Genomic DNA, 15,589 nt, shown 5'->3' on the forward strand with positions numbered 1-15,589 from the left:
CTGCCTATCCTCCTGCAACAGTACCGCACCTGCACCGTTGGCGCTGGCATCCACCTCAAGTTTAAACGGATGTGTGAAAACAGGAGCGGCAAGTACTGGTGTGCTGCAGAGGAGAGCTTTGGCAGACTCAAAAGCATTCTGGCATGTGGGGGACCATACAAATGGTTTTGACACACTTGTGAGACTGGTGAGAGGTGCAACTACATCTGCAAAATTCTTACAGAAGCCACGATAATAGCCGGCCATACCAAGGAACCGGCGAAGCTCACGTCTAGTGCGAGGCACAGGGAAATCTAGGATAGCCTGGATTTTAGCCAGCAGGGGGCGCACCTGTCCCTGACCCACCTGCTTCCCTAGATAAGTCACAGTGGCCTTACCAAAGTCACATTTGGCAAGATTTAGGGTAAGGGATGCCTCTTGTAATCTTTCAAAAATCTCCGTGAGTGTTCCAAGGTGATCTGACCAAGTCTCTGAATAGGCTACAATGTCGTCTAAGTACACTTCACAGTTTGTGACACCACCTAAGACAATGTGCATAAGGCGTTGGAATGTGGCAGGGGCATTTCGAAGGCCAAAAGGCATGACGGTGTATTGGAGGAAGTGGTCAGGAGTGACAAAAGCAGAAATTTCAGATGCACGCGGAGTGAGGGGAACTTGCCAATAACCCTTTAATAAGTCCAGTTTGGTGACAAACTTTGCGGAGCCAACCCTGTCAACACAATCTTCCATGCGGGGAAGAGGGTAGGAGTCGGGTTTGGTCACACTGTTCACTTTTCGAAAATCACTACAAAAACGTGGAGTTTTGTCTTCCTTCGGCACAAGAAGGCATGGGGAACTCCAGGCACTCGAACTAGGGACAGCAAGACCATTTTCCAGCAAGTAGGAAACTTCTTGCTGAAAAAGTGCACGTTTGGTAGGGTTCACACGATAAGCGTGTTGTTTGATCGGAGGGTGGTCACCTACATCTATGTCATGTTCGAGGACAGTAGTGCGAGACGGAGTGTCAGCAAACAGAGATGGGTAAGTATTGATCAGAGAACACACATCGGTCTGGGCAGCCTCATCTAAATGTCTTAGGTGAGATTTCAAATTATCCAATATTTCAGAGTTTCTGAGTCGGGAGCAACCCTCAGCACAAACGAAAGCTAAGCCATCACTTTCTGGGCTATACTGAGACGGAGATGCTGGCACAACTACCGACACGGCAGACAGCGCAGCGGGGGATGAGGAGGAGTTTACACCTGCATCACGAACAAAATAAGGCTTCATCAGATTAACATGACACACACGACGCTTTCTCCTACGGTCTGGGGTACCTATAACATAATCTGTGTCACTCAGTTTCTCTTGGACAGTATAGGGCCCACAGAACTTTGCCTGGAGAGAGGATCCAGGAACGGGTAGGAGAGTCAACACTTTGTCACCCACTTCAAATTTTCTCTGCATGGACTTTTTGTCGAATTTCCTTTTCATTTTTTCCTGAGACGCGGAAAGAGCCTCGCGTGCAATTTTGCATGCTTTATGCAGACGCTCCCTAAAACAACTTACGTAATCTAATACGTTCTGCTCGGGGGTAGCTGTGTCGGACAGATATCTCTCTTTAAGCAGCCGTAGGGGACCACGCACTGTGTGTCCAAACACCAGCTCTGCGGGACTGAAACCCGTGGACTCCTGCACACTCTCCCTCACCGCTAGAAGGAGAAGTGGCAGACCTTCGTCCCACTCTCTTCCTGACTCGAGGCAGAACTTCCTCATCATGGCTTTTAAAGTCTGGTGGAAACGCTCAAGAGCACCCTGTGATTCGGGGTGATATGCACTGGATTTTTGATGCTTGATGGATAGCGATTTTAAGACCTGAGCGAATATCTTGGACATGAAGTTAGACCCTTGGTCTGTTTGAACTGATTTAGGCAAACCGAAAAGGGAGAAAAAGTTTACTAATGCTCTGACAATGGCTTTGACTTTGATAGTGCGTAACGGAATAGCCTCGGGGAAGCGTGTGGCGGCGCACATTAAAGTCAAGAGGTACTGATGTCCTGACTTGGTTTTTGGAAGCGGACCTACACAATCGATGATTATGTGCTCAAATGGTTCGCCTAAAGCTGGGATTGGATGCAATGGAGCAGGAGGAATAACCTGGTTGGGTTTTCCGCTGACCTGGCAAACGTGGCAAGAGCGGCAATATTTGGTCACATCAGTCTTCAAACCTGGCCAGAAAAAGTGACGCAGAATACGAAGGTAGGTCTTCCTAATTCCTAAATGTCCAGAGAAACTGTCATGTGCTAGGCTGAGTACTTGGTGTCGGAAATTTTGCGGTACAACTGCTTGTTGAAATACGTTCCAGCCAAGATCACTAGAGGAGGGAGGATGCCATTTGCGCATTAACACATCATTTTCAATGCTGTAGACACGGGGATTCTGATCGCTTGAATTTGCGGCAAGTAAACATTTGGCCAAAGTCGGGTCATTCTGTTGCGCATGAATGAAATCTGTTTTGTTTACCTCAAAAGACAGGTCAGGTGTAGCGGGTAGCAGTTTATCAGACACACATTTTTCAGCTTTTTCCACAGGCAGTTCAGCTTTCTCAGGAACAGCTTCAGAACATAGAAAAGAGTCAGACAAGTCAACATCACCATATTTACGCTTGTGGGCGCGTGTGACAACACAGGCAGGAAAAACAGAGGGCAGACTGTCAGCAGCAGGCTCGGAAACAAAATCAAAATCATCGACGGGGTTTTCAATTACTTCAGGGATCGGGAAAACTTTCCCATTGGCTAGATCATTCCCCAGAATCATAGTAACCCCCTGCACGGGCAAGCGAGCGCGCACCCCAACTGTTACCGGGCCCGAAACGAGAGGCGACTGTAGGAAGACTCTGTGCAGCGGAGCTCGTAACACACTCATTTTCACTCCCCACACGAGAGCATCAGCACCACAAAACGAGTTACTTGAGAAAGGCAACGCGCTTTCCAAAATGAGAGACTGGGCAGCCCCAGTGTCGCGCAAAATTACAATCGGCACGCGATCCTCCTCTATTCCAGTCAGTGAGGCGAACCCTTGTGAAATGAATGGTCGGTAACTGCTGTCAAGACTGTCATTTCCTGGTTCATCACTGACGGGATTAGGAGTAGCAACCGATTGAACAAAACCAATGCTTTTTGGCTTTTTCCATGTGTGAGTTTGCTCTTTGCGACGGACAACTGGCAATGAGATGGCCAGTATCATGGCAATAAAAGCATTCTCGGACAGTCATGGGGACCTGATCAGGGCGCGTTTGACGCTTAGGAGAAACCCTCAAACTCCTCGCAGGTTTCGACAACGGGGCACATTCACGGCGCACAGCTGAAAACGCAACGCGATGGGTCAACACAAACTCATCTGCGAGAACAGCAGCTTTAGACAACGAATCCACCTTTTGCTCATTGATATATACAACAACATTCTCTGGAAGACACGTTTTGAATTCCTCCAGCAGGACCAATTCTCTTAGCTGAGCAAAGTCCTTCACTTTACTTGCAGCTAACCACTTATCAAACAAGAGAGTCTTCTCCCTGGCAAACTCTACATGTGTTTGGTTGGCAGATTTTTCACACGACCGAAACCTCTGGCGATATGCCTCTGGAACTAGCTCATAAGCCCTTAAAATAGTGGATTTCACAATTTCATAATCCAGGCTGTCATCAATAGACAAGCTCGCACACACTTCCTGTGCTTTCCCCACCAATTTACACTGCAGCAACAAACTCCACACATCCTTGGGCCATTTCAAAGTGGTTGCGATGCGTTCAAAGGCATTAAAGTAAGAGTCAACTTCACTTTCTCTGAAAGGTGGCACTAAAGCAATTTGCCTGCTTGCATCAAATTGGTCAGAGGAGAACGAATCAGAAGATTTATTCACAATTTTACTCACTGGGGTAGAGGTAACATTGCGCTGCCGGGAAGGATCCAGCTCCATAGCCCTTATGCGGAGATGCATAAGCTCAACTTCTTTGGACTTAGTCGCAAGCTCCACCTCTTTCAGGCGAAGGGCGAGCCCAAGATCCTCCGTAACCAATCCTGTTGATTGTCCGGCTGGGCTAACGTTTGGGATCTGAATGGCAGCAGGAGCCTCCGCCCCTGGCGACACCCGTCCACTGGGAGCTTTTGGGATGGTTGCAGCAGCTTCTGCTCCCGCATCCACCACCAAACCTCCAGTCGCCTCAACCGGCCGAGGTTTCGACTCCGCAAAAACCCCCTTATCCACCAGCTGAGCTGTCAGGCACTGCTTAATTTCTGCCTTTTTAGCATGTAAAGGCACACTAACATTAAACAAATCTGCCACCAACAACAAATCCGCCTTTGTGCATCGATCCAACTTATCCACGGTGGGTTGTAGTGCAAAATCATCCACATCAAAAGTCATTGTGACTAGATCACCCCCAACACTACAAGAAAACTGCCAACCAAAAACTGCAGACAACCCACAAAATACAATGAGCAAAAAGGATGGCAAAAGAAAAAAAAAGGACGAGCCCCCACTTTATGTTACGCCCCAGTCTAGGGGTACAGGAACGCAACACAAGTTTGAAAGAAATGCCCCGCCCTGGTCCCCAAAACCATACACAAAGGGAAACCAATTTCTTAGTGAATCGTGATTTATTTTTCTCCACTGCAAAAATGAAGCTCCGGGGTGAACAAAGGCCAAAATAACAAACAAAACAAGCTAAGTCAGGAGGAGGTGCTATCTACAACCCTATGTGAAATCAAATCAAACAAAAGACAAGCGCTACACCTAACTCCCTAACTGAAATAAACAGGAGAAAACAGTGCAAGGAAAAACAATAAGGCAGCTCACCCCTTCTGTTGCAGTGCTATTTACAAGGCTATTTACAATGAAAACTAATGTACACACTATATACAAAACTCCAAAAAAGTCGCACAAAGTCACAGGCACAAAAGTCTCAGGTTTTGGAGGCCAGGGTCAGGTCTGCTGCTGCTGTCAGTGGCTGCCCCGGGACAACTGCTGGTGAGGGATTTGAATGAAGATCACATGGCCAGGGGACCAATCAGCAGCCGTCAGCTCATCCACTCCGGGACCTGCAAAGACTTAAAGGCACAGACAACAACAGCCACCAAAACAGATTATGGACAGGGCCATAACAATATGTATATATATGTATATGTATGTATGTATATATATATATGTATGTATGTATATATATATATATATATATGTATATATATATATATATATGTATATATATATATATATATATGTATATATATGTATATATATACCCCCCCCCCCCACCCAGCACGCCCCTGCGGGCGGTTTATCCTTCAAGCTCGGGTCCTCTACCAGAGGCCTGGGAGCTTGAGGGTCCTGCGCAGTATCTTAGCTGTTCCCAGGACTGCGCTCTTCTGGACAGAGATCTCCGATGTTTTTCCCGGGATCTGCTGGAGCCACTCGCCTAGCTTGGGAGTCACCGCACCTAGTGCTCCGATTACCACGGGGACCACCGTTACCTTCACCCTCCACATCCTCTCGAGCTCTTCTCTGAGCCCTTGGTATTTCTCCAGCTTCTCGTGTTCCTTCTTCCTGATATTGCTGTCATTCGGAACCGCTACATCGATCACTACGGCCGTCTTCTTCTGTTTGTCTACCACCACTATGTCCGGTTGGTTAGCCACCACCATTTTGTCCGTCTGTATCTGGAAGTCCCACAGGATCTTAGCTCGGTCATTCTCCACCACCCTTGGGGGCATCTCCCATTTTGACCTCGGGACTTCTAGGTTATACTCGGCACAGATGTTCCTGTACACTATGCCGGCCACTTGGTTATGGCGTTCCATGTATGCCTTGCCTGCTAGCATCTTGCACCCTGCTGTTATGTGCTGGATAGTCTCTGGGGCATCTTTACACAGCCTGCACCTGGGGTCTTGCCTGGTGTGATAGACCCCAGCCTCTATGGATCTTGTACTCAGAGCTTGTTCTTGTGCTGCCATGATTAGTGCCTCTGTGCTGTCTTTCAGTCCAGCTTTGTCCAGCCACTGGTAGGATTTCTGGATATCAGCCACCTCCTCTATCTGCCGGTGGTACATACCGTGCAGGGGCCTGTCCTTCCATGATGGTTCCTCGTCTCCCTCCTCTTTCTTGGGTTTCTGCTGCCTGAGGTATTCACTGAGCACTCGGTCAGTTGGGGCCATCTTCCCAATGTATTCTTGGATGTTCCTTGTCTCATCCTGGACTGTGGTGCTGACACTCACCAGTCCCCGGCCCCCTTCCTTCCGCTTAGCGTACAGCCTCAGGGTGCTGGACTTGGGGTGAAACCCTCCATGCATGGTCAGGAGCTTTCTTGTCTTTATGTCAGTGGCTTCTATCTCCTCCTTTGGCCAGCTTATTACCCCAGCAGGGTACCTGATCACGGGCAGGGCGTATGTGTTGATGGCCCGGATCTTGTATATATATATATATATATGTGCTTTCCCCACATATATATATATATGTATATATATATATATGTATATATATATGTATATATATATATATATGTATATATATATATATATATATATATATGTATATATATATATATATATATATGTATATATGTATATATATATATATATGTATGTATATATGTATATATATATATATATGTATGTATATATGTATATATATATATATATGTATGTATATATGTATATATATATATATATGTATATATGTATATATATATATATGTATATATATATATATATATATGGCCCCAACTGACCGAGTGCTCAGTGAATACCTCAGGCAGCAGAAACCCAAGAAAGAGGAGGGAGACGAGGAACCATCATGGAAGGACAGGCCCCTGCACGGTATGTACCACCGGCAGATAGAGGAGGTGGCTGATATCCAGAAATCCTACCAGTGGCTGGACAAAGCTGGACTGAAAGACAGCACAGAAGCACTAATCATGGCAGCACAAGAACAAGCTCTGAGCACAAGATCCATAGAGGCTGGGGTCTATCACACCAGGCAAGACCCCAGGTGCAGGCTGTGTAAAGATGCCCCAGAGACAATCCAGCACATAACAGCAGGGTGCAAGATGCTAGCAGGCAAGGCATACATGGAACGCCATAACCAAGTGGCCGGCATAGTGTACAGGAACATCTGTGCCGAGTATAACCTGGAAGTCCCGAGGTCAAAATGGGAGATGCTCCCAAGGGTGGTGGAGAATGACCGAGCTAAGATCCTGTGGGACTTCCAGATACAGACGGACAAAATGGTGGTGGCTAACCAACCGGACATAGTGGTGGTAGACAAACAGAAGAAGACGGTCGTAGTGATCGATGTAGCAGTTCCGAATGACAGCAATATCAGGAAGAAGGAACACGAGAAGCTGGAGAAATACCAAGGGCTCAGAGAAGAGCTCGAGAGGATGTGGAGGGTGAAGGTAACGGTGGTCCCCGTGGTAATCGGAGCACTAGGTGCGGTGACTCCCAAGCTAGGCGAGTGGCTCCAGCAGATCCCGGGAACAACATCGGAGATCTCTGTCCAGAAGAGCGCAGTCCTGGGAACAGCTAAGATACTGCGCAGGACCCTCAAGCTCCCAGGCCTCTGGTAGAGGACCCGAGCTTGAAGGATAAACCGCCCGCAGGGGCGTGCTGGGTGTTTTATATATGTATATATATAGGATCGCAAGTTCGATTCCTGCCTGGGGCGTCTGTATCCAGTAAGGGTCCTAAGGCTAGACCCCCTATGCTAAGCGAGCCTACCGCAGACATGAGCGAGACAGATAAATATGAAGGCATGTCGCCCGGATCAACAAGGTCCGCGTCAGGTGTTGAGGAACCAGGGCACCCTGACGAGAAGTGGGCTACTGGAACAAGAAGGCATCGGTGGGCAAGAGATGAAAACAGGGCGTTGTTGGAATGCTACTACGCAAGTAACCCCGGCGGAAGGGGCTACATGAATATCGGAGCACTAGGTGCGGTGACTCCCAAGCTAGGCGAGTGGCTCCAGCAGATCCCGGGAATAACATCGGAGATCTCTGTCCAGAAGAGCGCAGTCCTGGGAACAGCTAAGATACTGCGCAGGACCCTCAAGCTCCCAGGCCTCTGGTAGAGGACCCGAGCTTGAAGGATAAACCGCCCGCAGGGGCGTGCTGGGTGATATGTATATATATATATGTATGTATATATATATATATATATGTATGTATATATATATATATATATGTATGTATATATATATATATATATATACTGGTTCGGTCATTCGACGCAGACTCAAACATCATGGCGGACGAAGTTGAGCAGCAACCAACTACAAACACAGTTGAGGAGCCACTTGATCTGATCAGGCTCAGTCTAGATGAGCGAATCTACGTCAAGATGAGGAATGACCGCGAGCTCAGAGGCCGACTTCATGCTTACGATCAGCACTTGAACATGATCCTTGGTGATGTGGAGGAGACTGTGACGACAGTGGAGATCGATGAGGAGACTTATGAAGAACTCTACAAGTCTACCAAGAGAAACATCCCCATGCTGTTTGTGAGAGGTGACGGCGTTGTCCTTGTAGCTCCACCTCTCAGGGTGGGCTAACTTCGATTACATCCCGGTGTGAAGCAGGGTTTGCTCAAGTACAATTTCAGCCCACAGAAGAGATAAAATCTCTTTTTTTGTCAACATCATCCACTCACATGAGACAAATGATTAATTTTTGTTTTGTTGTCAGATGTAAAACATGTCGATGGAAAGAAGAGAGAACTTTTGTAAGTCAGTGTTTAATAGGTGTTATTTTGGCAAGTTGCCATTTTTCAAGCCACATTTTCATTTAACAGGATATTTAGGCTATTTCAGAACATTAGATCAGGTAAAAAGTCCATTTTAAGTTCCAAAGCTAAGAATACTCATTATGTTTAAACATAATCGCATCATTTTAGTTATCTGTGACTGTATGTGCTCTTTGTTTAAAAAGGCTCACCAAACGTACCGCTTCTTGCGACCCTGTTGACCATTTTGAATGAAACGCTTGATTGTTCGATGATCACGCTTCAGAAGCTTTGCAATTTTGAGACTGCTGCACCCCTCTGCAAGATATCTCACTATTTTTGACTTTTCTGAGCCTGTCAAGTCCTTCTTTTGACCCATTTTGCCAAAGGAAAGGACGTTGCCTAATAATTATGCACACCTGATATAGGGTGTTGATGTCATTAGACCACACCCCTTCTCATTACAGAGATGCACATCACCTAATATGCTTAATTGGTAGTAGGCTTTCGAGCCTATACAGCTTGGAGTAAGACAACATGCATGAAGAGGATGACGTGGACAAAATACTCAGTTGCCTAATAATTCTGCACTCCCTGTATTTCAAAATAATAAATTTTCAGAAAACACTAAAAGTTGATTGTCTTCCAATATTCTAACATAATTAGAAAAATTAGACTTTGTAAGTACATATTCTTACAGTCCTAATGCCAATATGATTCTTCATAAGTCCTGCTTTGAAATACTGAACTTTAAAATTTACCTGATGAAAGGTAATTTATAGTGGCACTCTGTCAGGATAATTCTGACTATATGATCACTCTATTAATCTGAATCCTTCTGAAATGTGCTGTGAATGCATGCTGATGCAACTCACTGTGGGAAAGCTGTTAATAAAATGAATCTGTGACACATGCAACACATTCACAGAGGAAGAGGACACAAAGGGAGGACACGCAGAGGCTGTGTTAAAGTCAAAAATCCAACTCTTTAGTCAAAAACAGGCGGTGGTTACAAACAGGAAGACAAGCAGTCCATCAAACAGTCTACAGGGTCAAACATACTGGGAATTCAAACAGCAGTAAAAAATAATTGGACACTGAAAAACTTGAAACAATGTGTGACGCAATAAAAGGAAGCAGCGCAGTATATTCACTGAATTATCATCAATTACAAAAGGGAAAAACAACGATTTCTAAGGATTATTTCCTTAATTGCAGTTAGAGTGTGGCTGGTAAAGATGGAAACATACAGAATGTAAACTGTGTGAGTTTGGTGAACTTTGTTAGTAACAGATGAGGTAAAAAAAAAAAAAAAAGAGAGAGACAAAAACTCAGTATGCATTAGAAAGCATCTAAACATTCTGGTCGTGGATTTTTACAGTCTTATTTCCGCGTGCTGTCATCATTATAATCATCATGATCAATGGCGAGGTCCTGAGGTGGGCGGGACTGACTCTGGTAATGTCACCATGAAGGAACAGCGTCTGGCACGTGTTGGTGAAACATCTCAGTACACTGGTGTAGTTTCCTCTCCAGCTGTTTGACATTTGACACTTCAACATTAAGGGGAAGAAGAAGAAACAGTGTTAGGTCAGGTGACCACATGGTTTCTAAAGTAACTGACAGGAAGTAACCAGGCCATTAGAAATGGATGGCATATGTTTAGAGTTACTGTAGTTAGGTAACTCTACTTACCAAAAGCAGCAGCACACAGATGAAGGATCAGATGCTGAATGTTGCAGGAACATGCTCATGTGTGGTGGTCATTCAATGCTGCTCCGGCAGGTTACACAGTCCAATAGTGATATCCTGCCCATCTGAGAGTTTGAAAACACACATGCAAAGATTTATTTGTATTGCAGTCAAAGTGGGATGTTCATTTTTGTCCTTTAGAAATGTTTGTGTATTTGAAAACACTATCGTTTAAGGATGGCTCAGATCGTCTCTCTCTAAGAGTGTCTCCTTTAAAGGGGAGTCAAGTTTATCCACTGATCCACGTCACTTTACCTGGATGTTTTCTTTGAAGCTGGATGATGACTCCTCTCTCCTCCACTCAGAAGCACTCCTAAAATAACCAAGCAAATAAATAATATTGAAGATTTACTCACAACATTACAAAGTCAGCAAAAACATCTCCTTTTGATTCCATTTCTCCATTCCTGCTGAACATCAGGCAACAAATATCCCAGTAAATCATAGTAAAATGTAAAGCACATACAATACAATACAATTTTATTTATATAGAACATTTAAAAACCACAGGTATGCCAAAGTGCTTCACAGAACGAGTTAAGAGCAATAATAAATACAAATAAAATACACTAACAGGCCGGAGACATAACTAACCAATAATACACCAGGCATAGTAGGCACAACCCAAAAGGCTGAATGTTAAAACGTTTGAAACATTAATAAAGCAAAAAAGGTAAGTTACAGTACACTTAAAAGTGCGAGGTCTAGGAGGTTGGGAAAGCAAGGCTAAATAAATATGTTTTTAATCAAGATTTAAAAGAATGAATTGAATCAGATGCACGAATAGCTTGAGGGAGGTTATTCGCGGTCACCTCTGGTCTTAAGCCGAGATCTAGGTCGCACCAGGAGCATTTGGCTTGCTGCTCTAATCATACTATGTACAACATGTGCCTGTATAAAGAACATTCAAGTCTAAAACTGACAACTATTTTAGCTGTGTACGGTTTATTTGCAGCCTCCAATGAAAGATCATAATTGTCATTTTCTCTGCCTTGTCTAACCTCTGCAGAGCCCCTCTGTCAAGAAAAACATATCTGTAAGCATAAAAAAATATATACATTTCATAACACTGCACTGGACAAACCTCAGTCAGTTGATTTCCTCTGTGCAGTGCAGACGAGCATCAGTCAGCAAGTCAAGGTGGTGAGATGGACTCGTGTCCTTTGTGACTCTGCTAGTTCTTCTGAGGAAACACCACCGTCTCTCCACACCATCATCATCTGTGAGCACAAACTGCTGCTCTGCCAGCATGTAGGAAATCACACACACAGGGGTGAAGAAACATTAGAGCTCGAGTTGGGATACTTTAGATCTAAATAGATCAAACTAGCTCTTAGTTTCAGCAATCAGTGAACAGACAAACAATGATACCATACTGATTCTGTATGAATACAATATAGTATTTTCAATTCAGAAAAAAATGAATTACAAAAAATAAGATTGTATATTATTTAAAATATTCTGCAACCATGACCAAAGTCAGAATCATCATTACAGTACTGTGGACTGCTGTCTCAGTCCTATAGCGTTCTGCAACTACAACTAACCTGAGGCGGCTTGGATTTGGCTGCAGGTGCCCCTGTACATCCTTCTCAGCAGCACACATGTGGGTACCATTTAATCCCACTTCTTCCTGAGCTTTGCTTCATCACAAGACTAAAGGTAGCATCCCGTGTCACAGTCTTATCATCATCCAATTGGAGAAGAAACATTTACGCGCCTCCTGGTTTTGTTTTCTGATCCTGCAAAAAGACTGAGGACAACAAAGCCCAGAGAACACGAGATACACAACATCCAACATTCAGACTCAACAGCCTCCATAAATGAAGAGCACCATGTTTGTTCAGTTATACTAGATATGAGCATACTTCACATTATTGTGTATGAATAATAATGAGGAGGCAAACTTTGAAGATGCAGAGCATGATGTCCCATCATCAGACTGTAAACAAACATCCACCAGGCTTCTTTGTTGGCAGAGGTGATGATTCTCCCATCAGGGATCAGTAGCGTGTGTTAACCTGTGGTATAAGCAGCTGTCACTGAAATATTACTGTTTCAGATAAGAAATCTAGCACATAAAAGCCAGGGTGGGAGGGATCTCTGCAAACGGACTTACCTCTGCAAGTGTGAAGCTCAACAAAAAACTGACTCTCCAGTCACAGACAAACAAAAAACTCCAGCTGGGAGATAGAAAACGCTGTCTGGGTCTTGCTGGATGTTGCTGGTCAGAGTCCACACATTAGCAGAGTGCTTCTTGGTCCCACTGACCCATATGGACAGTGACTGTGGAGAACTGTTCTGGCAAATGGAAAAGAGAATTAAAATGACAAAAAGTCAAACAGGATTTCCATAAAGACTCTTTGAGCCAGCAATCAAAAGATAATTTGTTCATATTTCAATTAAATATGAATATGTTGCTTAACTGTAAGCAGTTAAGATCTGACAGGTAAACATAGAATTAATCTCAGGTAGGGCTGCTGAATTAATCGAATTTTAATCACAATTACGATCTGGGCTTTCAACGATCATTAAAAATGACTGAGCCGATTATTAGCCCCTCCCTCATGCTTTACTCTCGCGCTGCTCCGTGTGGTAAATCAAGCGCACCGCTCTCCATTTCGAACACACGTCTGAAGAGGACCCGAGGGAAGCTCGGAAAGCTAAGCAGAAGTTATTTGGAGAGGAGAGTGACTGCAGTTGGTTGAAAAGAGAGGTAAAAAAAACTTCAGTGGTGTGGAAACATTGTGGGTTCGCGGAGTCAGACGTGGATCAAGTAGACACAGTGTGTAAACTTTGCTACGGTGTAGTAGCTGCACCACCAACCCGTTCTCACTCCCAAAGCGTAACATTTTACGCTAGGTGACAAATCGTCACCATATTACGTTTTCGGCTACCCACCACGTTCCTAAATGACGACCTCGGAAAAAGAGGAAATATGAGAACCGTCTGGACTGAACCTACACATGTTCGCTCTTTTTCTTCAAATCGCTTAGAAACACGCTATTTAACATCATTAAAGTCCTGGTTAAGGTCAGGAATAAGGTTATGGTCAGGGCTAGGGATAAGGTTAGGTTTAGGGCTGGAATACAGGGCTGGAACGTCTACTACCGCGGGAGCGTCATTGCACTGGATTCCAGCCATAACCCGCCGCGTACCATAAGAACGCCGAAGGTCTCCTTTCGCGTTCCTCAGGAACGCCGCGGGACGTGACAAAACGTCGGCATGTTACGCCTCGGGAGTGAGAACGCTCTGGCACCACAGAGCAACACTGCAAAGTTCACTAAACATAGATGTTTACATTTTTCATTTATTTCTTATATTACAAACATTTGCACTGTTATCAGTATTTGCACACTATTTTATATTATTTTTTTAAAGTCATTATTCAATACATTGTTATTGTCAACCCTTTAAAGCCGGTCAGAGCAGCACGCTCTGTTTTGTGTAACTATTTTTAAATCCCTGTAGAACCTGAACCGCGTAAGCTAGCGCAATAATTTGTTTTGCATATGAAACCGGAGGAGTTGTACTTACATCTGATGCCATCAGCTTGTCCTCGGTCACAGTTTCCTTCCACATAAAGCTTTGCAAAAATTGCATAAAAAGCGCTTGCAGGAACAAAAACATAATATTCCAGAAACACGCTTTGCCGATCCGATCAGCTGTTCTTAACACTTCCCACATTGAAAAAGACGTCAACGCGAACTATCGCATTTCCTGCCCGGAACCGGAAGTGACGTCATTTTCGTGGAAAATGTAGTTTTTTACTTGTAGGCCTTAAAAGCCTATACTAGTGTTTTTATAAGTCATGTTTGACTTTTCTGAATAGTTTCTGGGATGCTTAGAACTCAAATTGCACCACTGGAAATAGTTTATTTTGATGCACCCGCTGTTTTCTTTGCAAATTTGCATCATAGGATTGTTTTTTGTTTTTCCAGCAGTATATAAAAATTGCTGTATCTCCAAAATAAAACTATGCAGACACTCAAAATAAATTTCCTGTTGTTGTAAACTATTTTTTGCAACTTTTTTGTATTTAAAGTTTTGAGGGATAAACCTCTTAAATTTCTCCAAGTAGAAATATATGTAAAAAACAAAAACAAAAACGATTTTCAATTTTTTTGTAGTTTATTGCACTTGTTTGCAATTAATGTAGTTACTATGGACTTAATGCAGACATATTATTAAAATATGGGCTATAACAGTTGTATTGATGTATAGCAACTTGAAATGCTCCCACAAATGGCACTACAACATGTAAAAAAATTATATAAGCTCTGGCGGACTTGGTTCTATGGTAGGTCTTAAAGGGTTAAATAAATATCGTCAAATAATCATGATCTCAATTTCAGTGAAAATAATCGTGATTATCATTTTTGCCATAATCGAGCAGCCCTAATCTCAGGTAACATGACTCATAGTAGAGATTCAGTAGGAAAGATTGCCAGCTCTAATATTATTACCACACAATCCAAGGACACACCAACAGCTCAGATTTCTAGAACTATTTAAACAAATGTCAGTTTATCCATTCAAGTTCTTCTGAATATTCAATTCAGGTTCACAGTGGGAGGGTGGGGGGCTCGAGCCTGTCCCAGTAGTCATAGGAAGAGTACAACTGGATAGGTCAGCAGTCTGTCAGAGGACTAACAGAGAGACAGACATCGGAGTAATAAAATTAATGTAAGCTTGCTACAGCTGTATGTATGAACATGTGTTTCTGTGCTCACAGTCCACTTCTCAAGAACATCCATCCATTCGCTTCCGCTTATCCTTTTCAGGGTCACGGGGGGCGCTGGAGCCTATCCCAGCTGTCATAGGGCGAGAGGCGGGGTACACCCTGGACAGGTCGCCAGTCTGTCGCAGGGCCAACACACAGGGACAGACAATCATTCGCACTCACATTCACACCTAATGGCAATTTGGAATTTCCAATTAACCTATCCCCACAAGCTGCATGTCTTTGGACGGTGGGAGAAAGCCGGAGTACCCGGAGGGAACCCACGCAAACACGGGGAGAACATACAAACTCCACACAGAAAGACCCCGGCCTGATGTTGGAATTGAACTCAGGACCTTCTTGCTGT

At 44.1% G+C, this 15,589-nt stretch overlaps 1 protein-coding gene and 2 long non-coding RNA genes across 3 annotated transcripts in view; 2 read left to right on the top strand and 1 right to left on the bottom strand.

Moving 5' to 3' along the window:
- The window catches only part of LOC145424396 (uncharacterized), a 223,292-nt gene that overhangs the window by 16,970 nt on the left and 190,733 nt on the right, over positions 1-15,589 (top strand). The window lies entirely within an intron of this gene.
- LOC113016446 (U6 snRNA-associated Sm-like protein LSm3) lies at positions 8,241-8,744 on the top strand. The gene has a single exon (XM_026159280.2). The coding sequence runs from the start codon at positions 8,269-8,271 to the stop codon at positions 8,575-8,577; it is 309 nt and encodes a 102-aa protein (XP_026015065.1). The 5' UTR covers positions 8,241-8,268; the 3' UTR covers positions 8,578-8,744.
- LOC113016900 (uncharacterized) lies at positions 10,573-13,905 on the bottom strand. The gene is made up of 4 exons (XR_013905284.1): positions 12,619-13,905; positions 12,047-12,520; positions 11,584-11,735; positions 10,573-10,812 (listed from the first exon to the last, which is right to left on the bottom strand). It is a non-coding gene; the product is annotated as an uncharacterized LOC113016900 (long non-coding RNA).

Source organism: Astatotilapia calliptera, chromosome 23, assembly GCF_964374335.1.
Source record: "Astatotilapia calliptera chromosome 23, fAstCal68.1, whole genome shotgun sequence".
Taxonomy (NCBI): domain Eukaryota; kingdom Metazoa; phylum Chordata; class Actinopteri; order Cichliformes; family Cichlidae; genus Astatotilapia; species Astatotilapia calliptera.

Excerpts from the sequence above, each read along its gene's own strand:
- LOC113016446 (XM_026159280.2), top strand. The coding sequence starts at position 8,269 with ATGGCGGACGAAGTTGAGCAGCAACCAACTACAAACACAGTTGAGGAG.